This window comes from Phymastichus coffea, unplaced genomic scaffold (genome assembly GCF_024137745.1).
Source record: "Phymastichus coffea isolate CEN01 unplaced genomic scaffold, Cenicafe_Pcof_1.1 PCOF00068, whole genome shotgun sequence".
NCBI classification, from domain to species: Eukaryota; Metazoa; Arthropoda; class Insecta; order Hymenoptera; family Eulophidae; genus Phymastichus; species Phymastichus coffea.
This window is the reverse complement of record NW_026706879.1, coordinates 1,223,064-1,249,782: the sequence shown is the minus strand read 5'-3', so window position 1 is coordinate 1,249,782 and position 26,719 is coordinate 1,223,064. Positions and strand designations below refer to the sequence as shown.

Sequence of the window (26,719 nt, the reverse complement as noted above, 5' to 3'; positions counted from 1 at the left end):
AATAAATTTTTTCACGATATATAAAAATATTTCTTTTCAATGTTTCTGTCTATTCATTACTACTAGTAAAAAAGAGCGTATATTTTTCGAGCCGCGCGTATTCATAACGATATTCAATATAGTGAATTTCATAACATATCTAATTTTTCTTTTTATCACAATAATTTTAATAAGCATTGCTTACAATCATTAAAAAGAAAATTTCGCAATTTTCAATGTCAGTTGTACACAAAAAAATCATTATGTATGCAAAATGAAAGAAAACGTAAGGCGTATTAAAATGTAAAAACATTAAATAAACAATATGTATTATTTTTTCAAAGGATATAGGTACTTAACTATTAGTCTTTTGTTCCATTCTTATTTTTTATTTCTTATTGCAACTTATTTCATTTTACATTACCTTACATAAATAACGTATTTAAATAATTCGATAAACAATATGAAAAATTATTGTAGAAGAAATTATTTTAGGTATATAATTTTACTTCAAAAGTGACTTATGTACAACAGAGATAAAATAGGGTTCAAATATACTACATGACAAAATGAATTATGCACAATATGTGTAGATGAAATATTTTTTATTTTATCGTTAATCTTATTTTAAGTCAATCTGGAGTTACCGCTCTTCACTGACAGATTAACTCATCTGTCAGTCATAGATCAGTTTTCGAGCCCGTAGATTGAATAAAATGAATCTAACAGTTTGGTATTTTCTATGATTGATTAATTAATGAAAAACTTAATACATGCCGTTTGTGAAGTTTAGTTTTAGATGAATGTATGTATTGTACATATCAGTGGACCCATTAATTGAATACATAAGAAAAAATTTTATTATCATTAAAGTAATATTATAAACTTCAAATGTTCTTGAAATAAAAGCAATACAGTATATAAGTTTAGAATAAACTGTTGTATTTATGAGTAACTTATTCAGATTTTGATAAATTTCAACATTTGATTATTCTATTTAAAGTGAATTACAAAAAATTATTTTATATCCATTTAAATAATTATTAAACCTTATATTAAAATTATATATACTACATTATAAATATATATTCACATAGAAACACATATTTTAATAAAAAAGTGAACATTTTTTATTTTTCCTAACTGTGCAAAATAAAATGATAAAAAATGGAATGAAAATGAGTTCATTTTACAAATTTTTTATAACAAGTAAATTTTTCACCGGTGTTTATTTAAAGAATATCATTATATATAGAACAATCAGGCTATATTAGTGAAATAGAATATTCTGAAAATGTTCATATGCCAGCTACGTACATATTTATTGAACGGTACATAATTTCTTATCACCATCAATATAAATTATAAAAATGTAATTAATGACATTTGCGTCAGTAATATTAAATGTTAAACTTATTAGAAAAATTTTTTAAAGAGAGTAGTATGATTTTAATAAAAGATGAAATGTAACTTTGTCTTATATATAGTACGCAATGTATTAAAATTATATTTAAACTAAATATTTATTTGGCATTGTGTATACGGAAGGTTACGATTATTCTGTTATAGAAATTCTACTGTAAAATGTTCCATTAACGTTCTTTCCAAAAATCAGAACTATGTTCTTATAGTTAAGAGGATTTTCCTTTCGAGTAAGACAAGTTATTTTCTAAAAATACAAAGTGACATTTGAAATTAAAGTACAATGGAAGTAAAGATCTAGCGATGAATAGGTACAGTAAAAATTACATAATAATATAAAATTTTCAAACATTTAAACTTAAAAACATTTTTCTCTAAATATTATTTTAAAAATTAACTATAACAATGCACTAGAAATCATTTAATAAATTATAGAACTCTTAAAGTTTAATTAAAATCTAGAACTATTACAACTATCACGCGAGGGTGTTAAGGAATTGTATTTCATATTTTCATTTATGTATGTGGCACAATGTCACAAGCACATAAAATCTGTTACAACAAACGTGTCGATATAAACACCTTTGTTATACCAAACATGTCTATATCGACAAATGAAATTTAACAAAATTCCGAAAAAATCGAAACTTATTGTACAGAAAAGCTCGTTCACAGTTTACCACATTTTATCTTGCATTTTGAAGATTGAAAAATAACTTCGATTAGTTAGTCTTATAGACTGATCGACTGGTATAAAAGTTTTCAAAGAGCTTCTCTTGACAATAAGAATCAAAATACACTGCAAGCATCAATGATGTGTCAATCTGATATATTCAGTTTAATAATTATTATTCACAATATCAATTTCCTAAGTACTAGATTACTCATAACTTCATTTGAGAAAATAACGCTTGACTAGATCATTTTTAATATGACTTCGATTAGAGCTGTCGCATTCCACTTATTTAATTTTTTAATTAACAATTCGCTCATTTCATCAATTTCTGCCCTCTCAACTAGAAAATTATAGATGAAAATTTTATAAAAAATAGTATGGAGAGCGAATGTTAAAAGTTTTTAGACATTTTGGCTGCTCTAAAGTTTCATACATGTTGAAAGGTATTTCTTCATTGAACTTGATCCTGATTTGCTATGACCTGACATTTATTGATCATGCAATTTTTTTATTTTTATTATTCTTTTCACGATGATCGTGTTACGCATAAAATTCTTTCTTTGGTCCTAACTCATACTCCATTTCTTCATTTTTGTACATATCCATGATCTGTAAATATATGATTTCATTAATATCTATGTTTCGAACAAATGGTACATTATTCTCCGAGGAAGAACAGCGGACAATGGATAAACTACGTGATATTGCCGACCGAGCGAAGTAATGTCGCTATTTTACTCACAATCAATGCATATTTGCCCATTGTACTGCCGTATTTATAAATTAGTACATTATATATATGAAAAAGATAGTTTAGAAAATAATGTAAAAATATATATTCGCTTACTAATAATTCTATTTACTTACTCCATTCATTTCTTTTTGTACTTCTTCCAATTGCTTCTCATGAATGACTTTAAGCTTATCCTTTTCTCTGTTTTGCACCATCTGAGCAACTCTTCTCTCCTCCATAAATTTTTTGGTGTTATTTTGTTGCTTTTCTCTGAGTCTACCTTCTTTTATACCCCTTGTTTTTAATGTTTTATCATTCATGACCTCGCGCATACTCTCAACCGAAAGCCTCGCCTGTCTTGAGTTCATCTCCTTGATTTCCTTTTCATGCCTTGTGTTTAATTGTTTTGTTTGAGTCACTTGAGCCACCGTACATAATTTCTTCAGTTGGATTTTACGTTCTTCCAGCTGAGCTTGCACAAGTTCGCGCTCCTCTCGGCGCTGACGTTCGGCAAGACGTGACCATTGAGCTGTTTGCTCTGCAACTGCTTGGCGTATGACTGGATCGCGAGATAGCTCTGTTTGACTACAATGCCGAAGACTTGATAGATTAATGGTTCGAGAGTTATTCATTGTTAAACATTGCTTATTTTAAAAATAAGCATTATGATCATTTATTAAAATTGACACTTTTATTAATTTTAGAATAATATAATCTGGTTAAAAAATATCAGAAATATATATCAAATAAATGAAAAAAAGTCAGAAGAAAGATTTTTTAATAAGAGACATTATGTTGCATTATCTAAAATATAAAAATGCTTACTTTTTGCCCTTGATGAGTTTTTCTATAGAGCCACACTGTTGCTTTTGTACTGTAAATCGTTCCTTTTGATGTCTTTTTTTCAAACTCTCTAGTTCCTTTTGTTGTTTTCGCATTAGTTTGATGTACCCTTTTTCATGACGAAGAGTTTCAATGGTAATAGGTTCGAAATTTAGTTCCTCTGCGCAACAATAGTCATACGCTATAAATTAATTTTAAATGCTTTTATTTAGAATAAAAGATAAAAACCTCTTGGTTTTGCAGCCTCAGGGAAACGAGATTGAGCAGGCTCTGAATTCGGTTTAAGATCGTTTTCTTCTATGCCAAGTCCACGCATTTTCGTCGCTGGCGACGCATCTGTTACTTTTTTCGCTCTTGGAGCTGACAGTGCATCCATCAGTTCTGCAATTTATAAATTTGTTACTTTCTCTTTTCTTTAATATTAAATTGTATTTAAGAATACAATGGAGATCACGAATGTAAAATTTGAGCGTTAAGAAAAAGTAGATTAAAGAACATCCTATGACTACAATTTATAATTTATTTAAAAAATAAAAATCAATATCTCACCTTCAAAGCCATCAGGTACGTAAATTTTAATTTCAATGTTGCAGAATAACATGGGCAAGGACATCGGAAAGTTAGCCTCAGTTCTCAAGCTTATGTGCCGATAACCTGACTGTAAGCCATCCAGTGGGACGATTCTTTGACCTAACAGTTTGCCATTCGACTCATCGTATACGGCGAACCGAAGTGCGGCAAGATCTGGCAATACAACTTTGCGAAATAGAAAAGGCTCCTCGTTATAGACAGGATTTAAGCCATTGCCAGGAACGGTTCTTGTTCGAAACTCTTTACGGATCGTGTCTGTTGGCAGACCGTACATTTCTACTTCAACGTACGTGCTAACTTTTTTGTCCGATAAGAATTGACCGGCTATCACCTAAAAATGTAAATTGTTCTTCATGATTAACGTTACAAGTATAAATGTGATAAGGAACTCTTGAGTAACGTTCATTGTATCGAGGAATTCTTTAAATTTTTTTTCATTGAATATTAAAGATTTAATTTCTACGAGTTGTTGAAAACGTTTTGTTTAGATAAAAAAAGACTTTTACATTAATTAAATCGATTCACAGAGTGTTAATTAATATTGCCATTCTATTTCAAAGAAGTTGTCAATTAAATTTTTTTCATTCATGACCTTACGTTCTCTAGCCTTGAAGAAAGTCATTGTCGACTCAAGATATCAAATTTTTTATACCTATTTATACATTTGAATGAAACGCTTTATTTCGAAATTGTAATTAAATTTTTGCTCGTCATCTCAAGATAATAAAATATGAGTTGATTCACCAATTATTACCAAAACAAAATCTAGGCCAAATATCTGCAAATTAACTATTGAATCACTGTTAAAACGAAAAAAATTTACCCGTGTTTTTTCTTTTAGCAATTGTAATTGTTTATACGAAATTATTTAAATAAATTTAAAAAAATTTTACGATTTCAACAAACTGATCATGCCAATCGATTCTACAAGAAAAAACATATGGAAAACCTATACCATTTTTCTGTTAGATTCTATTTTGTTAGTGTATTATCGTTAGAAAATAAAATATTCAGCTTTATTTGGAAATCAAAATTTTATTCTAATTGCACGAGACATTTAAGTATAATTTTTTTAACCGATCATTTAGAGTTGGGTTTGGGTAACAAATTACTTGTATACAAGAGTTCTAAAAAGGTTTTCTACTTGTTTTTCCGCGTAGGATCAACTGATATGACCAGTTTTTTAAAATTGCAAATTTTTTTATAATTTATTTAACTAATTTTACATAAACAATTGTAATTGCAAAAAGAAAAACCCGGGTTATCTTTTTTTTCATATGGTGTGGTTCAGTAATTCGTTTGGTGCTATCTAACATAGGTTCGGCTTGGGATAAAACAAAGTACACCATGTCCCGTCGGGATGTCATTGATTATAATGATAATACACTAACAAAATAAACTCTAACAGAATAATAGTATAGAGGTTTTCGATGTGTTTTTTTTGTAGAATTGATTGGCATATTTAGTTTTTTGAAATAGTAAAATTTTCGTTAATTTATTTAAATATTTTCGCATAAAGAATTAGAATCGCAGAGAAAAAAACCACGGGTAAATTTTTTTTCCGTTTTGACAGTGATCCAATATTAGTTTGGTTCTATCTGGCTTTAATTTTGCTAGGGTAGTAATGGGTTAAGTAATTTAGAGATATTCTATCCAATGAATATTGTTATTTCATTGAGAATTTACTCACTTGAACACTACACTGAGTCGCTATAACACCATCAACGGGACTTTCAGCGAAAGGATCGAAACTTCGATCAGCCCTTCTCATGAAATCTGGTTTTAGCAAAAAGCCAGAAGAACCGTTGTACTCAAATTTACCTTGATTCAATTGCATTGGTAAATCAGAAGTTTGAAAATTTAATGATACCATTTGGCAGCCAGCATTCCAAAAGACCTATAATTACAGTAGTTTTTATAAATCTGATAACCGGCATGACATTGCACAAAACTTAGTATAGATTTACCTGTGGCATGTAATTAGATGAGTCAGCTCTTGTACCTTTTGGATATATTCGGCTCATTTGGCGTTTATTATAATTAACAAATTCTATGGCTGAAGTTTTCAAGTGATTCAGTCCAGTAGCCTCCGAAAAGGAAGACATATAATAGTGTATATTGTTTTCTGTAATACAAAATTACACATATGAAAATTTTTTACAGAATAAATATCTTATAATCAATTATTTATAAATATTAAGCAATTCAAAAGTTAATACATCAGTTCTAGATAACAATTGTATCAAATCAATTATAATATAAACATTTTTCGTTTTTATTAAGTGAAATAAATTGAAGTATTCACCAATATTGATCATTATGTAACACGTTCATCATAATCAAATCAACTCAAACTTACGCTCGGCCACATCGAAACCTTGAAATTTGATTGGCTGTGCATAATTCACCATTGACGACAACCAAGGATGGACGTTGGTCGTACTGCCCGTGTATGGCTGTCCAGGCACTGCAAGCTCCAAGCTTTCACTTTGTTGGGATAACTTCAGTTGTCCAGTCGCTACAGCTGCGACCGGATCGTTCGCTACATCATCCTGAAATACAACAAATATTGTTTGAGTTATTTGAGTGCTAGATTTTAATCAGGGTAATTTTCTTACATACAATAATGTTCCGTATAAAAAATATCTTATGTCATTTCTAATAAGAGAGATAAAGGGTCACCATGCTAGGAAGTGACTTAAGGAATACCTTTACCGATTGTGGTTCGACGATTGGTGTAACTGTTGGCGGAGCACTCGCATCTTCTTTAATATCATCTTCTATGACAAATTGACCTTGTTTAAAAAGTTCCAATTCTTGCTTCTCTACTTCTAGTTTTAGCCTTTTGTTTTTTATTAGGATTTTTCTTTTCAATGCACTTGGTGAAGGTAGTGACACACCAGGTTCCAACTATGAGTAAGTATATTAATAAATGAAACGTAGTGGTTAATTCAGAAAAAAATAATATTTGTACGATTCGAGATTATATTTTTAAATTTTACCGGATATTCCTTTAAAGGCTCCTTTAGTAGTAAATCACCAAGTATTTCATCACAGTATTTAGCTAATTTGCACTGCTGAGTTTTACTACAATGATTTTCCAAACTAAGAATCAGTGGATAATCTGTTGTTACGAATGCCGTATCTCGTATAGCATATATAACATCTTTGAAAAGAATGACAGTACACATAGCTTTGCCATGTGTTATGATTGGTTCCTCGTCTTCTCCCTTACCATCCCAACAATCTAATTCAATACACCTGAAATGTCAACAAATTTTCTGAATAGATAAAAGTTCATTAACAGTATTATTAGAGTATTATTTCCATTTGTAGTTACCTGCAACCCGCTAACAAAACTTGTCTGTACATTTCAACACTACTTTTGCCACCAAATTGACGACCACTCAAGTACGTGTTGTGACTTGAATTGATATAATAATGCGCTAATGGTTGATCCATATCCATGTAAACGTCTAACCGGTCCAAAAATACAGGTGCATTTTCATCTGACATCAGGTACCTTATAAAGCCATCTTTGGTCATCTGCCCTATGAAATCATCAAATTTTGTTAGAGATTATAAACATTGGGTTGTTAATGAATTTATAATATACCATGTTCGTTTCTAAAGCTTTGAAATTCTCAAAATCTTTATTACTTCTATTAATTTACTCAACAAAATAGTAAACACTTACTTTGACTTTTAATTGTCTCGTTTTGTTCGTAATCATTGATAATTTCTGTAGCTCTTTTTTCATCGTAGAAAGGATAAAGGATTTCATTCAGCGTAGGATCCCGCTGTTTTTCATTCAGAAACGTTATAAATTGTTCCAAACTTATTGTATCAGCTTGCCCTTGAGTTCTAAGAAATTTTATGAGTAATTTTATGAAGAGTTTATTGATATGAATATCATTGTAGATATATTGTTGAGTATTAACAATTAATTTATTTATAAAAAATAACTTACATAGATTGAAAAAGTTCCTCGATATCGTTTCTAGGACAAATTTTATGATAAAGTGCATAAAATGCATCAAAAGTAAAATCATCCGGTTCTATCACATCATTCTGAAAATATCATTTTTTTTATTTAATTGAAGATACTATTTAAGAAATCATATTGTAAAAGTATTGTTACATCTTATTTCGATGATACTGAAAAAAAATTAATTTGTTCCTTAGACCAAATAGACTAACAATAAAAATAAACAGACGTTTTTTTCTTTCACATGAGCTCAAATAACTATTGGATGTTTCATGATAAATTTTCAAATATTTCACATGTTTGTATTTAAAATTATACCTTGCCGCTTGGTAGGCCCAACTCAGAAAGGCACTGATATACTAATTTCTCCGTTTTTCCAGAAGCAAAAGTCCTTGCAACCACCTTTACGGGAACTTTGCCATTCGGATCAACCAACATCCGAAGTCTCATCCAACTGGAATTCGAAAGAGTAAAAAATATAATATTCTAAATTTCGAAGTTTTTATTGTGTATTACGTGTAATATTTGACTGTATGTAATAATTGAATATTCAAAGAAATAGATAAAAAATATTTAAAATAATGTTACGAAACAATACTATATACACGTTAAACAAACGATTCATTGTTATGTTTTGTTGTATTTGGATTGAAATTCACTATCAGTTACGACCTGATTTCTGCCTTTATTGCTTTGCTTTTCGTATCAAAACGATACTGTGAGTTTCCCATTGTATCGTATCAGTGGAATTTTCGTAGAATATCTACTCTATATGGATATATTAAACGATATACAAGGTGATTTGAAAAGAAAACTCTCAAATACAAAATTGCGCAAGTTAGGGAATAATAAAAGCTGTTAAAATGATTTTCTATTATTTTATCAATGACCGATTAAGCCTGAAAAAAGTTTTAGAAAAATTTTTAACTTATGAAAAAGATGAACAAGTATTTCTAATGGGAAAAACAAAAAAATAAAAATAAAAAAGTATATAAAAATATAGAAGCGATGCATATGAACAAAATAAATGTTTAAATTAAAAGATAATAAAAAGGAACAAAAGAATTACAGAGAACATGAATAGCACGTGAATAGCAAATTGGATTACACATGTGAACTCACTGTTTCTTTAGGCACGTCATTGGGCAGACATTGTTGGCTTTCACGTTATGCGTAATAGATCGTATGCCATCCAGCCACGTCTGCAATAACGTAACCAACGTTATTATAATAGGCCCCCGATATACAACCGCAACATTTAAATATCAATACATAAGTATGATCATGGTTGAAAATTGGATGAGCAATTGTGTAACATCATACAGATGATCAGAAAAGAATGAGCAATTTTTACAAGCTATATTGAATCATTTGGTAAACAGTCGTAAAAGCTGCGAAGTAATTAATCCGAAGTAATAATGTATGCATACTAACGTACCGATAAATCGCTTTTTTTTCTTTTGTCAATAATTTGTTTGCGCATGGTTTGTATATAGACTGTCGGGCACTTTATTGGTTCGTAAAGATGCCTTTATGCGCGCACACGCAAAGTTTGTGACGTATCACGTGTAAATTTAAACGCGCGACAAATCGATGTTGCACGGCAAGTTTTTTCTTTTTGATTCGTATAAGTAGTTTTTGTGCTTGTACACTTTAAAATTGGATACTAGCTGGAATATTACGTGTAAGCATGTTAAATAACATAGCAGTAAACGCTTTTTTGGTATAGATTAATATGTTACAGGAACTATAGATTTTAATAATATTATTAATTTTTTATAGATTAGTTATTTCGTATTTTAAATGAATATTTCCATAAATATTAATACTATATTAAAATACGGAATAGAGTAAACAAATTAGATTGTCACATCTAATACATATGCAGATATCTCTTAAATTAATAGATAGTCATCAATTTCTGGTGCCGTAAATACCTTTTTAATACTTTATGTAAAAATTGGAATTCGTAATGAATACATTAATTTAACTGTATTGAAAAGAGCAGATTGCAATGTACATAGCATAACAATCAATATTTATGAATGAAGTTATTATATAACTAATATAAATACATAAAAATGTCTACTTTGGCTGTGACAGCGTCAGGACACACGACGTGTTGGTAATTGATATTTGTGTAGTCCACATTCGAGCAAATGGTTAAACTTCTTTCCTCCAGTGAATCATTACTCTTGGCGCTGAGCTTATCGCATAACTTTGGATCCTGCAAGAAGTTAAAGAATGCTTCATATAATGACAATTACGTTGCTTATAATAAATGGCGTAAGCGTTGAAGACGAATGACTCGCTACTATTCTCGCTCGCAAAACCAGTTTAAACTAATATTCAGCTTCAGAAGACACAATTACATACATTGAAAGAAATGTTTATTTAAATAACTTTTTGGTACGTTTACAAAACTAAGTTAATGCTTATTTGACATTTTTTAATTTCCAGTGTAAACTATAAATGTTTTTGTACGAATTTTTGCAAATTACTATTTTCGTACATGAAGTAACTTAATTTGTGTTAAGAAATAATATTTGTTCTATCAGCAATATAATCACGCCTAATTTCCTTAAAAAAATAAATATACTCGAGGAAAGCTTTTCGCAACTATTAAATCAAGTATAAAACCATTTTGCGTTCATTTCATCGGACTACGCCTTGTTACTTGCTATATTCTCTGTTTTCATAAAAGTGCACTTAGGCAAATTATTTACCTTGGGCACACCACCAGCACGTATGTCACTCACTTGACACAATTCGATGACGTCTCCGTCCTGAAAAAAGAAGAGAAGTCTGATTTTATCTTGGACTATCTGAAAGCTTGTGTTTATTGTTGCTTGGAGAATCAATATTGACTTGTATATTATATTTTGTATATTATATTCAATTTTTATTTGTATGAAATATCTATTGTAATGATGATGTGGTTTTTAGAAAACTATATTAATTTTTTTTCTATGCTTCTTTATATATTTTTTATAAGAATTTTTTAAGTAATATAATTTTTATTCGAAGACAATAACGAATACATAGATTATATAGGTATGATTAAATACTATTTGGTTAATCGGCATTATTTTAATTAACTCAATTAGTATAATACTTTTATAACCAAAAATTAAACAATTTTTTACGTATAGCTCTTGCAAGATAATTTTCGTTTGCACGCTGGAAAAGCAGGTTAGTGGGACAAATCTTTGATGGTACGCTGAATAAAAAATAGAAAAATCATCAGTGAAAAAATGTCGAGTGTTTTCCGATTATAAAGGTTGTTTACTTTTAATCAGAGAATTTACATCAAAGCAGAATATAATCTAAATTGTACTACAGTTTATAATAATTGTCATTTATTGTTCAACGTGGTTCCTTGTTTTCAACTTTAACATGTCGATATCAGAATGGAATATTATCAGATGAGTTAATTTAAATTTATTTTTCACTTGAATGGGAGAAACCTAGGAACCATATATTTTTCCTTATCAAATGATCAATTATTTAAGAAAAATATACTATCATACCAGTACATTTGATTATTAAAATAACTCTGCTGTGTAATAGAATTTACTAGTGTGATAAATAAACATCCTAGCTCATCACGTGCTAAAATCACATTACAAAGTTGTCACGAACATTTCGTGCTTGACTGTCCCACAATCCTACGAAATGAATATCCTTTCATAGGAGTGTGTTAATCAATTTGTTAATTATAACAACGAGCTCAGGAAAACATATAACCCAAATTCGATTAAATTAGATTAAAAATCAGAAAGATGATGAATTCCCAACTGAAATAAATCAGCCCTGACAAGCAGCTCAGTATTTTCATGTACATCAATCATCGTACGCTTCAGCGATTCAAAGTTTTTAATTAATTTGCCAGTGACAGTCTGATGCGGAGAGCGAGAGAGCAACAGGCATACATAGCTGATATTGTTTTCGATTCTCTTAGTATCTCTCTGACTCCACCTCATTTTTTGCACTTGAATTATTCAGCAAAACAATGGACGAAAGAAAGTACGTAGAATAGCTATAGCGTGTGTCGATCGATCGACCATATTTGCGCCTCCTCCCAGGGGATACGAGACGAGTCTTTTACCGATTCAGTCAGCAAAAACAGAAAACCTGGAAAAGAGATTGTATAGATATATACATTGGTGCAGCAGTGGTGATGAAGCGAAAGAGGCGCGCAAGCTCGAAACGCTTTTTCGACTCGTTAAAGCAGGACAATGGCTTTTTGCTTGGGCTAAGGTCGTGGAAAATCTGAACATTGAGCCAAAGAAGAAGAAGAAGAAGTAGAAGAAACTTCTATCATTCTCTTTCAAAAGCTTTTGTAAGCAGTGCAATTTTTCACTTGAAAGCCTGGTAAAATACGACAGGTGATGGATTAATTAGAAGAGCCGCTAGAATAAAGAAAACGGGTTTTAACAGATGAGCTTAATAACAATTTTTTTTTTTTCAAATTCGCTGACGTAGGTGTATGACTCATTAGTAAATGGAAAAGAAGATATAGGCAAGTAAGTACTTTGTGCGCATCTGGCTCGTGTAATTGCTTGTTTCCTGCCAAAGTAGTAGAAAAGTTACTCAAACTAGTTAATTAGCAAATAATGGAACATTACAAGTCATTATTTGATATAATCTTAGTATCCTTCATGTGTCATAAACAAGACTAACTTTATGTAAAAGTTTAAGAATCGATATAAGGTCAATGCTGCAGCGACACAACATAGTAAGTTAAAATTAGCGACATAATATTGACAGTCGCTTTCATACACGTAGTTTTCAGGAAAGCTATAAAAACACTTCGAATGATGTAAGTAATCACTGTGAATAGTAAAAAAAAACAATAAATTGTATCTATATTTTTTTGTTCTACGTTGTGATTTCTATAAGCTTTAATTTTAATACCGAATTCAAAGAATAGTACTTCAATGTCGTTTAATTTTATGTAAAACAAATTCGTAATTATGAGTTAAAACACGGCATTCAACTTAAATTATGAAATATGACGTAGAAATAGATAGAGTAGGTCGACCTAATCAAAGGCAGCCTTTACAACTGTGCTCGAGTTACGCACGTATGACTTTCGTCATAATTACCTTTCCTTCGCTCTGCCAGTAGATGAAGAAACCATACTCGTCGACCTTAAAGAAGCAGTTCGGCTCAATTTCCGTGTTGTCCTTCTCTTCAGACCATCGATCGAAAACGCATCCGGTCCTCAGTACCTCCGGTACTTCTATCTGCCAATTAAACTCGAATCTCTTCGTCATCTTTACCTACCAGGAGCAACAGAAATCCGACTTCTGTCAATTTCCGCTTCAGCTGGAATCACAAGTAATAAGTACATCGAATAGAATGGGATATATATTTTTTTTTTTTACTTGATTTCTTAGATGTTATGATTAAATGGTGTTTGCTTATAGATTTAAAAAGAATTTGAACAACATTTTCATCATTTCCATCGTTTATTACTTTACAGAGTTTACTGTTATTATTATTTTGTTGATATTGGATAAAGTAAATATGAGTATATTGTTTTGGGATGATTATTACGAATAATAATTTCTATAAATTTTACAAAATAGTAGTAATAAATAGCTTTAACATACTAGTATTCATATAAGATTGAGTACTGCCAATTGTATGATATGTAATTTTGTAGTCGGTTATAGTCACGGAATATGAAGAGTTCTTAGAGCATTTAGATAGACCTTATTGATCGCGTTTAATCTCCATCAACTTTTAATTAAATACCACGATATATATAAGATGACTCGTTAAAATAATTTGATCGAGGAATTTTTTGGTATATTAATTAATTATTATATGCATCATATTATTTAATGTGAATACTGAATAATGTCGTTGCTACAGAAAGATAAGTTTATAATGTCAGAATCATCATTATCACTCAACCTGTTACATAAAAATAAAGTATGATGATAAATACGCAGATAGATATAGTAAAACATATGCAATAATAGTCAATAAATATCACTTTCTAGCTGACAGTAGTAGCAGGGCTAGTAAGAATCACTAAATCCGCTTGACGAATAAATCCCGGAAGTAAAGCTCTTTGCTCGCATTTGGCGCAGCAACACGCATTTATACATAGGCAAGTGAAGCGAAGCGAGAAATGGAAAAATCGCATTATGTATTTGACCGAACGACGGTCTCCACTACTGCTGTGTGTGTGTATATATATATATGTATGTGGCTCAGGTGCTGACACAGTTCATTCGCCGAGCGATGTATACTCGACCGTGATCTGCTTATCTCGTACTTTACCCTAGCTGATGGTCTTTATTTTGCAGAACGAATAGTTATCCCAAGAATACGGATTTATAGATCGATGAACGGTAACTCTACTGACAGTCAATAGTGTCATTAACATAATTAAGATTTTTCTAAGATTAATTTATTGGTAAAACTTGCCACTGTTGATACAAGTCAACGGTCAGTAGCATCACGAAATATCATCAAAGTTCCCAAGCATAAGAAATTTGTAAGAAATTAATGGTGTTATCATTTGAAATTAAAAAGTTTTTTTATAGTGAACATTAAATTTTTATCATGGTAAGAACTTGTTCAAGTATCAGCAACAAATAAATCGAAACAAAAGTATAAGTCAAAAGCGCAAAAAAGAAACTAAAAGAAAAATTCTACTCTCCGATGATTTCTACGTTTCCCCAGATTTTCCATTCATTTCTTATTCCGCACGCGTTTATACGGGGGAGAGTTTGTCGATAAAGCGTGGCTCGCACAAAAAAGTGGCTCACGTGTGAAGCCCCTAAAAATCAGCACACAAATTAAGTCCAGCGCACACGTTGATCGACTACGCGCATTCCTAGAGCATCCCTTAACGAGCTTGTGAATCGTTAACCTCACCGCAAACGTATACCCAACATCATGATAGAAATTACGGCCATTCATTCTTAAAGAAAAGCTCACTTTTTTTTCTTCTTTCTCCACTTTTTTTTAATGTTACGCATTTGCTATTGAAACGAGGTCGACGCACGATATTCTTGGCCCGGATATATCTTTAAATTTGGTTCTTTTCCAACGATTTTTTTTACACTTCGACTACAGATAATCGGCCACTATTAGCAAGTACTCGCGCTTTGTATTCACGCATTGAGTTGTGTATATATGAAATCGTATGATTCGTTCTTTTTTGCTGACTGCTTGCTTTCATAGATGCTAAAAAGTGACTCACTCACTTTCAACATTGTAACCCTATCTCACTACATTTTCATTGTGCTGGTAAAGAACTTTGCTGAAAAGACTATTTGCAAATATTAATCTAATTTTCAAAAATTATGAATATCGTAATTTGTTCATGGTTAATTAAAAAAATTTTTTAGTTACTTTATAATATTCTATTTTACTTCATCTCTCCGGAAAACTTTTTTAAATATCAAAAGATAAGAGTAGACCATAAAAAAAATGTGTTAAGATTAAAAAATCTAATCTAATTAAATTTAAAAAGCTATTAATAAGATAAAATAAATTTTTGATATTTTCCTATATAGAGAACGCTCATTTATTACTTTAAAGATATTCAACCTGGGTCTCGTGTGTTTGCTTATAAAATCGCAAACCTTATCAAGTATTAAACCAATAAAACTTTTATAGTAGAGGCTACTCTCACAAGTTAGTTAGTTGGTTGATAAAAAGTAGTTGATATAACATTGCACCGGCAGTGATAGCAGCTTTAATTATTCAGTGAAAAAGTTTTCTTAATACAAAATCTCGTTTATTTACAAATACGAAGAAAATTTAGATATGAACCATTTTTCACTTTTTTACTGTAAATATTGAAAGAATAGATTAGCACAAAAGCTAATAGTATTTTTATCTAAAATATCGTAAACAAATATACAGATAAAAGATGTAGTCTGTCGTAACAATAGTTATTTATTTAGAAATAAAAATCGAACAATATTGATTTATCTCAAATATGCATATATGTATTTAAATATAAATGCATTGAGTATCTCTTATTTCATACTCAATATTTCACTCGTCACTTGGCATCTATCGTAAGCACTTCATTACTATACAAGATTTTCCAATTGAAAGCAATTGATGGAACGATTGTTTTACATTGTGACACGTCAGTGCTTTTAAATTCAGCTTATTTGCATTCTTAGATGTGCATGTTGATTACTAAGTGCTATACATTTGCATTTTTTTTAATAATTACGTTGTATAGTTAAATATATTAAATTACTATCTATTTGTTATTAACATTATATCTCAACATAAAATTCATTCGTTAAATTAATTTTTTATAAATAAGTACCTATTTATACAATATTAATGTTAATTGGATCGTCTATCAATGGATATAAATCAATTTAATATTAGTATAAATTTTATAATACATAAAAAAACAGTAAAAAATTATTATTACCTAATATTATAAAGAAGATTTCAATCTCTCTAAGTAACACATTACAAGACGTGCGGTAAATGTACTCCTTCAATGATTATTTTCTACCAACTATTACACGTAAGATCCACTTTAATAGCTACATGATTTGAATACTCCACATCTGACTGCGCCATTCCGCTCATTTTTGTAAAACAATATCATTAGATATTTAAAATTTAAAAAATACTTAGTTCACTTTTACACGTAAGATATTTATGGCGACTACTGAATACTGGCATCATCTGTTAAATATTGCGTTTTAAATGCAATTGACTCTGCTTAATGTAAAACGATTTAATACAATTAAGAATATTATTGTACCCTATGAAAAATAAGTAATCGCGTTCCTTCCTATGCTTGATTTCTACTGTGTTAACGACATTGTCTTGGAAATTCAAAAATTACATGGAAAATGGGCAGTACTATTCACGTGGTCTTTATAAGGCCCCGGTCTCATAGATACGTACGGATGCGGACGGATACGGACGCGAATCGCAACTCTAGTAACATCACTAAAAATATCTAGTTCGATTATTTAGTACCAACACTACCGGTAGTGAGCAAAAGTAACTGTTGTTAAAAACTGTAGCGCCGAACGTACCACATTTACTGAACGCTTATTTAACCTTTACATTATTGCAGTCTATAAGATGGCAAATGAATTATTAGCGATGGCAATTAGTGGAATTAGGCCTTAATTTTATGGAAGTACTTGAATATATGAAAAGAAGAAGAAAATATATATAAATGATATGTATTAATCATCCCAAAAGCTTTTTTTACATTAGCATACTCATCAATAAGCAATATTCATGAGAATTTGAAAAGTAAATTGTAGACCTGACATTTGAACATTAAATGTGGTACGTTCGGCGCTACAGTTTTAAACAGCAGTTACTTTTGCTCACTACCGGTAGTGTTGGTACTAAATAATCGAACTAGATATTTTTAGTGATGTTACTAGAGTTGCGATTCGCGTCCGTATCCGTCCGCATTCATACATAGCTATGGGACCGGGGTCTAATAGGCGAAGAGTCAAGGTCACAAAGAACACAATGTGTATGCGCATTAAAGCAATGGGACAATCCACTTGAATGAGCGATGCATTTTCTCGTTTACTGTATATCGCAGATGTTCTCGAGCTTCCATTGTTTAGTTTATGATTTCATGCTCTAATCATCAACTGAGATGAAAAATTACTATATAAAAAGATAAGCTTTATCCTTTGGTTAAGTTAAATCCGATGACTATCGAAATTGAAATTATAACCAGTACGATTAAAAATTTTTTATACAAGGTAATACAATGTTAGACAACGTAAAATCTACTAATTTCCAATATAGAAATAGCTATGATTATTTTGAGATTACCAAATTTCAATTCAACAGTTACATGGAAAGAATAATTCTAACTATCACATTTCACGAGGATATCCTGTCAAATATATCAAAAATTTTATCTTAATGAGCGCGTTTGAAATTATATAGATGCGAAGGCTAAAAACCTATTTTCAAACACCAGATATAATTTTTCATAAATTACATTTTTTTATTGATGAATGATTATAACTGTTTGCAAAAGTGAAAGTTCTCGTGCTTTCAGGCTATCCGTTTCATAATTATTTCATCTTTATTTTTCTTCAAAAGCATATGGAAAAAAAGAATAACGATGGAGAACTTTATAGAAATAAGATCTACTAATTTAATTTAAGTATATTAATTTTTATAAAAAATAAATCAATTCAATAAATGAAAACATGAAAGAGTAGCATCACAATCAATTCAATTAAGAACATAATTTCTAGTAAAATCAGTAGTAATTATTGTTCGTATATTTACAGTGACTAAAATCATTGTTCATATATAAAAAATGATTTATTCATTGAATTTAATAAAAATTTTAGATAACTAAGTTAGTACATGAGAGTCAAGGTAATAGAAACAAAAAAATGGAAAAATAGTCTACATAACTATCGTGTTTTACGAGGAGACAAAGAAAAAAAACAGTCGATAAAGAGATTAAATTGCATAAATTTAATGTTCAATAGCAAAGTAATTTTTAAAGAACACCCAAACACTAACCATCTTCTGCACGACAAAAATTGAAAATGATGTATCTAATTCGGATGATAGGCGCGCGCAGTGTTGCTTCCATGTTATCATTGTAAGCGTTATGATGAGCTTATACACTATGGCACGCTCACTTTGCTTATATGACCGAGACATTAACGATCGACAAAAACCAAAAGCCGCGTTACCCGGAAAAAAATAAAAAAATTAGCTGCCTGGAATGTCGGCATACGTCTCTCTTTCCTGTAGGCGCGTGCGCGTGCGTGCACGCGCAACAAACGTGGCAATCTCACATAATATATACACATATATATTAACCTTCTAATAGCAGCCCCATGCTACGGAACTGGCAATTTTCGTGTTACCTTTCCAATTTATACTAACATGTGCGTGTCGACGGCTTTTAGTTCCTAATTTATAACTTACATTTGCTCAGTGGAGCTTTTCCCCGTCTCTATTGTTGAAAATCAACTTGAGGATTTGGCTGAAAATCTGCACTAGGTTTTTTGCATTTGATATGAAAAGTAGAATCTAGCAAGAACCTGTCAATAATAACCGGTTCTTTGTCATAAAAGATACATGCGTTCTTTTCTGCTTTACGGTAATTTCAAATTATGGGAAGTGAAACATATTAACTCTTTTAAATAATGACTGATCACTACAGTTTTTCTATAATACATTTAAAACTACTTCAGTCATGAACGATATATTCATACGTAACCAATGTTAATTATAAAAAAATATGATTCTAATCAAGCTACAGATGGTTTCTTGAATTCAAGAAAATCTTGTATGTTGAAGCGAGGAAACGATTTCTAGCTTGAAAATCTTATTAAAATTACTAAAATAATTTCAATGCAATTGAATTACATTTTTCATTCTGAAATTATTACACAATTATTACCCATATGTGTAGTACACATATTATGTAAAGTTTAAAGTATGTAAAGTACGTTCTAAACAACCTTTTGTTTCACTTAACACGTTTAAAATTCACTCGAATGTTTTTTTTTCGTATATGTACATTATTATCACAAATTATTCTCACAAATTCTTTGTTTTTCATTACAAAAATGAGTGTTATTGTTTTTTCTCGTTATATAGACCTATATTGAAAATAGTTTTTACAATTCGTTCTGTTCTATTAAACTTTGTTACAGTATTTACGATACATGCAACACAGATTATAAATATACGCATTACATACCTAATTCAGTCACATTCCAATATAAAAATAGATTACAATTAGAAAATAAAATATGGAAAGTTCTGGTATTAACGTTTTATTCAATTTACGGTTATAGAAATGCTCAATGCTATTAGCTGATTATCATTCCGATGAAAATACTGACAAATCTACTAACAATAGTTCACCAAAATTATAAATCTCTATGCAAGTAGATTAGTTCCAATAACAAATGTCGGCACCTTGTACTGGTAAACACACAAATTAAAATGAGTTTTGGCTGTGGATCAAAATTGCTTAAAACATCAGAAAGAACAGCGGCCAAGTATTCGCATACCTTTTTGTTAACTAACATCCAAATATTTGTGTATATAGAAGATTGCGGGCACCTAAAATACAGCAACTCCCGCATTCATACGCGCTTCTGTTGTTGTATAAAGCTCATCTCTTAATTATTTTTTATTTATTTTCTCACAAGAACGCGTGGATATCTATATGTAATTACGTCATTAGTATTTTTATGAATGATCCACCAGCTTTCATACCTTTTTCTATTCAAACTTCAAAACAATCCATGGTTTATCTTTTGATTTTCGTTTAAGGTACAACATTTTTAATTATGTGTAGTACACGAAATTGAAATTCCATATTTTCCATACAAATTTGATCATATATATTTTTCCCTCGATGATAATGAATTTTTCAGGAAATTTACAATATTAGGCAATAAACCAGATAGGATTATAAAATCTTCAATTTTAAATTAATTGATTTCACGGACAAAATTGAAACGAAATAAGATGTAATAATAAAAGAGAAAAAGGCACATTGCTATTATTAGATTTAAGTTTCTTCGTAAGGAAATTTGTCGGATTCTTATGTGTACAAAAAAATTGTGATTCTTTCTAGCTATAATAATAGCTACTGAAGGAAATTTTAAAAGAGTTTGAATATACAGTAAATTTTTTAATCGAAACATTGATGTCATTGAATATATGTATATATTTGCTCAATTAAACTCAACGAGCATTGGTATTCTGTTCAATCATTGTCAATCAAAAGCTGAAAAAGAAGAGCGAAAATTAAAAAGGAGACAAAATAAGTGCAATGTGGAACTTCATATCATCGACCACCAGATTAAGTCAGTACGAGTATATTACCGAGCTGATAGGAATAGGTTTAATTGCCATTCACATTACCAAATACCACCCAATAATACTAACTTTTATTTACTAAGCTGTAAGGAATTAACATATTTTCTAAAAAATTAATAAAATTGTATCTTATTCTTTCAGATACTGACGTATTGACTACTCTTACCAATTATTGAATAGCAAATTTTTAAATCGAAACTGTACTGTGTCCTACATATTATTTAGACATAACGAAACAAATACAAAAACAAAATGAAATACTATAAATCGGAACAATACGTTGTTAAACTAAAATTATAACATACAAAAACTCTTACAATTTTATCAAGTTTCACAAGCTGTTAATGATCTTTTCGTATGATTTCTACCAAAGAAACAATGCAACAAAATGATATTTATAATTTTCCTAAGTGATAACATTATAGATTTGTTTAGGAAGTTTCATTTTTACTCCATATGATTGACTTTATCACTTTTGAACATACATTTATATTTCAATATTTGACAAAATTTGCTTAGATATGTTTCTACCTCGAAAAAGAAAGTACTAAAAAATGAAACCTCTCTTCATTGTGACCGGTCAGTTAAAGATGAAGTATTTGACATTTGATTGGGTTGCTGACACAACACCAGAATTGGGTGCAAAAATTGTAAATAATTAATCGACTTATCGATTTTATTAACTGTCTCGTGTATTGTACAATACGACATTTCAATTATTTATAATTCCGAAGTCATAAATCAAATTTTCTTTAATCAAACTGTAAAAATAATTTATTCGAACAAATTTTCAAGATAATGTAAAATAGAATGCTAATAATGGCACTACTAGTATTTACCAATTTTTGTTGGGTTGAATTATATAATATTAATATCTAACAGAGATGATAGATATTAAACGCGCATTGAGACTGGCAGTAATTATAAATAGCTTGACAAAGTAAAACGAAAATGGCCATCATTGAATAATTGAAAGGTATCTTATTATCTTACTGCTTTTATAGCCAGGTGATTTATAGTCGAAATACAAAGAATCATTCGATAACACAAGTTTTACCATAGAGCTCCTTATGATATTCTTTTGTCAGTCAATTTTTTTGATGATTTAATGAACTGTACTATTAGAGAAGATGGTTGGAAAGGTTCAGAGTACCAAGTATAATTAAACTTTGTTGATATAATAAAACTTCATTTCATTGTAACATTGTCTAAATGTACAAGAATTAACAAGTATTATTAAGTTAATTGAAAGAATTTTTTTTTGAAATTATTTACTTACGTTTGATGGACTAACTTATACTGAATGTGAAATACCTAGTATCGTATTTAAAACTCAGATGATACACGCTTAAAAAGGCTTTCTGTATCAATTTGAATTTTAAATCTTTTTGTAGAATCGTCGATATGTAGATTCAAGATTGCTTTCAAAGCCAAATTTTCTTTTAGATACATGGTCAAAATCTTTCCATACATCTTCGTGCATGATGATGAGAGTTACAATTTAAAAACACTTCTCAATATTCTCCGAAATACTCTTTAAACAGGAAGTTTAAAAAAGATTTAAACTCCTTTATTGAAACAGTCGTAGTGAATAAATGTAGCTGTAAAACTATTAATTTCACACTATACATTAGAAAAATTAGATGATTCGTAAGAATTATATAGATTAGTACGTTCGCGGTTCGACTATTATAACAGCTTACTTGATTAATAAATTGTTCTATCATAAATGTTTTCATGTGTTCTCAGTACCATTCCCTCAATATCTCGATACTGCTGATGTATTGTGTTCAAGAATCTTCCTACATACACGTTTTCCTGTCTATCTCCTTCCTTTTCCATTTGAACTTCTGACAAGTTAGATTTACGAAAATTCAGTGCTTGCGAAAATTCAGTAGCACAACCGATTTTCCCCCACCAAATTACGAGTATAATGTTTTTCGAGTTTCACTCTCTCTCTCTCTCTCTCTCTCTCTCACTGTCTCTCTGTCTCTGTCTCTCTTTGTCTCTCTTTTCAATACATGGACTACAAGAAAGAGCTTTTCCTTTTGCCGCGTAAATGAAAGCAAAATTTCAGAAATACTTTCGTACGTCCTTAAAGTTTCAATAGATTAATAATGCAAAAACATAGTTATGGGTTACTAGTAACAACAATATTTTTGTGTTGATTAGCGTTCTGATTCAATCTATAACTGCTCTACGTCTATTTTTGTACCGATAAAGATTTATTAAACTAGCAAATTCGAATAACAAGTTCTTCTAGTCCCTTAATATATATAGTTAACAATTAACTTTAGAAATTCTTGAATGGATTATTACAGTTATAATATAAAAATTTTACAAGTTTGATGTATTGCAGACGGATAGATATCTATAAGAATTCGTTTAGTTGCGAGTGACTTATTTTTAGTGGTGTTTTTAATACTTTCAGATTATTTTCATTATTCCGTAACAGAAGAAGAACAATTTTATCTCTGAAATTGACCATGCAGTCGCATTAATGTATTAAAGGCGGAACGGATAGCGTAAAGCTATTTGCCGAACATGTTTTCGCTCTTGCTGATTTAGGTGTCAGGGTGTGCCGGAAGTTTGGCTCCATTCTTTCTATATATTCTTCAAACGTGAGCCATTTACGTTTACTCTTTCACCTTTGGCCTCTTTGTTTTTTTTTAATTAACTGTTACTTCTCTTTCCAAGGGGTTGAACGAGCAATCGAAGATTTTATAGACATTTCTACATTCACAGAAATGTCGTTTCTCAATCGATCACACTTCTTTTATTCCAGTATAAGATAATTGCACAATTAGATTTACAATGAAAATTATTTACGTGAGAATGACTTCATTGTTATTCCGAATAGTTTTGCTGAAATACTTTTTGAAATTTTAAGTCGCAATTGTTGTAGAAAATTTTTCATCTTCGCTTCTTAAGCTTGCCGTATGTTCACATGAATCACTAAAATCGATGCACGCAATGATATGTATCTTTACGGATCAGAAATCCAGTTCTAAAGGTTCCAAACCGAGAAGGAAAATTATTAAAATTAAATTCCACTAATCAACTTGAAGCAACACCTTACAAGGCATCATCGAAATAAAATGAATTATAGGCAATGAGTGTGGTATAATAAACTACGTCTCTACGCTAACAGAAAACAAAAAAAAATACACACTTAATCTGTGAATCTGAAACGAGAGAGCGAAGGACGTAGGAAGAAAAAGGTTTAATAGTTCAGCTCTCTCAGTCAGAAAGCTTTTGACCGTCATCAAGGCAAATGTCATTCATAGATTCACGCGTACACTTATGAATGTTTTTGCACTAACAAAGAATCCCCCCCCCCCCAACCCAATCTCACCGATTTTAATATTCTTTTGATATGTTGTAAATCATAGAAAAATAAGTAAAGTAACACGTGTTTTTTATAAACGGAAAAACACATCAAGAGGGTGATATCCGCCCTCAAAGTCCACTTTCAAAAATGAATTTTACAATTTATCTCAAGTTCTAATTGATATTTTACAATTAAATTTCACTTCTCATGTAAATGTAGAACTAGTGCATGCAATTCCGACTACAAGGGATGCAACCCTTAATTTTTTATTAATAATTCTACCATTTTTGTTTATTTCAAGAATTTTGTAAAGTATTTTATATGCAAAATAATCAGTTGTAATCCATCAGTTAATTGTGTGTATTACTTTTATCAAGTGATTAATTAAGCTAATATTTATACTATTTTGAAGAAAATCCGTATCGTGCTTAATTGTAGTTGATAATTTATTTACACTTTCTAAACCAAATAATTATTGACTTGAAATTGATTAGAAAATGCCTTACTATAAAATAATAGTATAGGCAGCTACGTAGCTGAAATTCATTCTATTCAATAGCACACGTAATGCATAGTGCAGGTGGCACGACAGTTTCCACGGCAATGCTCAAAGGAAAAAGCTTGACTTGATGAAATTCGCGACTCACTAGCTCTTGCATCATGGGAGCAGTACACACGTATATAGAATGTTGATAGGAGCCTAAAAATAATTTTGACCGAGTTCTCAGTAAACGCGCGGGAGGAGGGTCGTTGAAGAACCGATGTACTTGGACCAATGCAAGAGATAGAGAGCACAGTGGTCACATGGCTATCCTTGAAATTGCACTGGTTCAGGAAATACTTCACGACCTGATTACTCAGCAGAACTTTCGTCAAAATTTTGACTATTCTCTTTATTTGTTTCCTTTTCACAGATTTCGAGTTTATTTGGAGATTCGTCATTTAAGATTATTAAATATTATTTTGGAAGCTCTTTCCGTGAAAGTTAAATTAAGTAGCACATCAAAATAAGCTTATGTAAATAGACGATTGGCTCCTGAAAATTGTAGAATCAATATTTTATTGAAATTTGCATTGACTAAACGTAAAATCTACTATATTATACCTATATATTTCAAGGCCAAATCTTTTAAAAAAAATAATAACAACTCTAGCTCGAGTGTTATTGAGATTTTGATCGATTGTTTTCATTCTTTCCTTCCATACTGTAACTGACTAGATTACACCGCGTAATTCCCAGTGCCAAAAATTCGTTGACTTGCGTATTAAAAAAATCTTTAACAATTCTTTGCAATAAACGTTATTTAAAAAAGATGAATTATATCGTATTGGCAACTCAAGGACTTTATTAAATAACGAAAATTTTTTTATGATTTGTTGAAAGAAAAAGCGTCAATTTATGTATCTGTTACGATAAATTAAAAAAACAAACAAGAATAAAAGAACTCAAACATATAAAGCATGTAAGCCTGATTATCATATAACATAAATTATTCCACAAGAAAATATTTGATTTTCCGGATCTATGTACAGTTGATTGAACTGTGAAACATTCTATCGTTTCGTGAAACATTTACGCGCCACGAGTTTATTTCAGAGATAGATCAGTGTATAGAAAGAAGTTTCATTTATAAAGAATTAATCGTACCTCCGTTAATTCTCGAATCGAATGTAATCTTTTCCCGCTACCTTGGAAACGAGATTAAATTTTTATTTTAAAGCTTTCGAATTTTTATTGTTGTCTACATCCACTGATAATCTATATAATATTGAAAGCAAATAAAATAATCTTAGGGGAATAGCAACATAAAATATTTTACATATGCTGGCATATGAAAAGTTCCGACATCCAAAATCTAGTATCCAATATTGATCGTGTTGAAAACAAACAAGAGTGAAGTTTAAATAAGATATCACGCGAATGGAAATTCAATCTATGAAGCAGCGCGTTGCGAGGTCCTGCAGCTCGCCTCTCTCATTCGGATGCAACGTGACATGCATGTCCAAGTGTTATATGTACAAAAAAACTCACCGGCACTGCTGCCCCTTCTGTCAGTTTATGGATTCCCGTTATCGCATCCTTTCTTGCAGCAGCTATCCGGTAGCTATATATTGTTGTCGGGAAGGACTTTTTGGTTTTAGCTGTCGTTGGCAGCTTGCAACTCTTCGATTTGTGGATAGTGTGTACGCGTTGGACTGGTCCGCTTGCCGAACGACGCTCAACTGACGCGTGACGTCAGATCAAAAACAGACGCAGACCCAGCTGGCTAGCTAGCTCGATATCGTCCCTATCTACTTTGT

The 26,719-nt window shown here is 30.6% G+C and overlaps 1 protein-coding gene across 3 annotated transcripts; it reads right to left on the bottom strand.

Annotated features, from left to right (window-relative positions):
- Positions 1–358: 358 nt before the first annotated feature.
- Positions 359–26,719, bottom strand: LOC131667551 (1-phosphatidylinositol 4,5-bisphosphate phosphodiesterase-like). 3 transcript variants are annotated; one of them, XM_058941036.1, is made up of 19 exons: positions 26,451–26,719; positions 13,341–13,563; positions 10,959–11,018; positions 10,322–10,459; positions 9,355–9,434; positions 8,551–8,686; positions 8,215–8,315; positions 7,942–8,108; positions 7,585–7,795; positions 7,247–7,505; positions 6,954–7,154; positions 6,604–6,796; positions 6,212–6,369; positions 5,935–6,141; positions 4,203–4,575; positions 3,882–4,034; positions 3,636–3,813; positions 2,945–3,410; positions 359–2,686 (listed from the first exon to the last, which is right to left on the bottom strand). In XM_058941036.1, the coding sequence occupies exons 2-19, from the start codon at positions 13,509–13,511 to the stop codon at positions 2,618–2,620; spliced, it is 3,321 nt and encodes a 1,106-aa protein (XP_058797019.1). In that variant the 5' UTR covers positions 13,512–13,563; positions 26,451–26,719; the 3' UTR covers positions 359–2,617. The 3 variants fall into 3 exon arrangements, with proteins under 3 accessions (XP_058797019.1, XP_058797021.1, XP_058797020.1); XM_058941038.1 differs by having other exon boundaries at positions 2,945–3,395; positions 26,451–26,718; XM_058941037.1 differs by having other exon boundaries at positions 6,960–7,154; positions 26,451–26,718.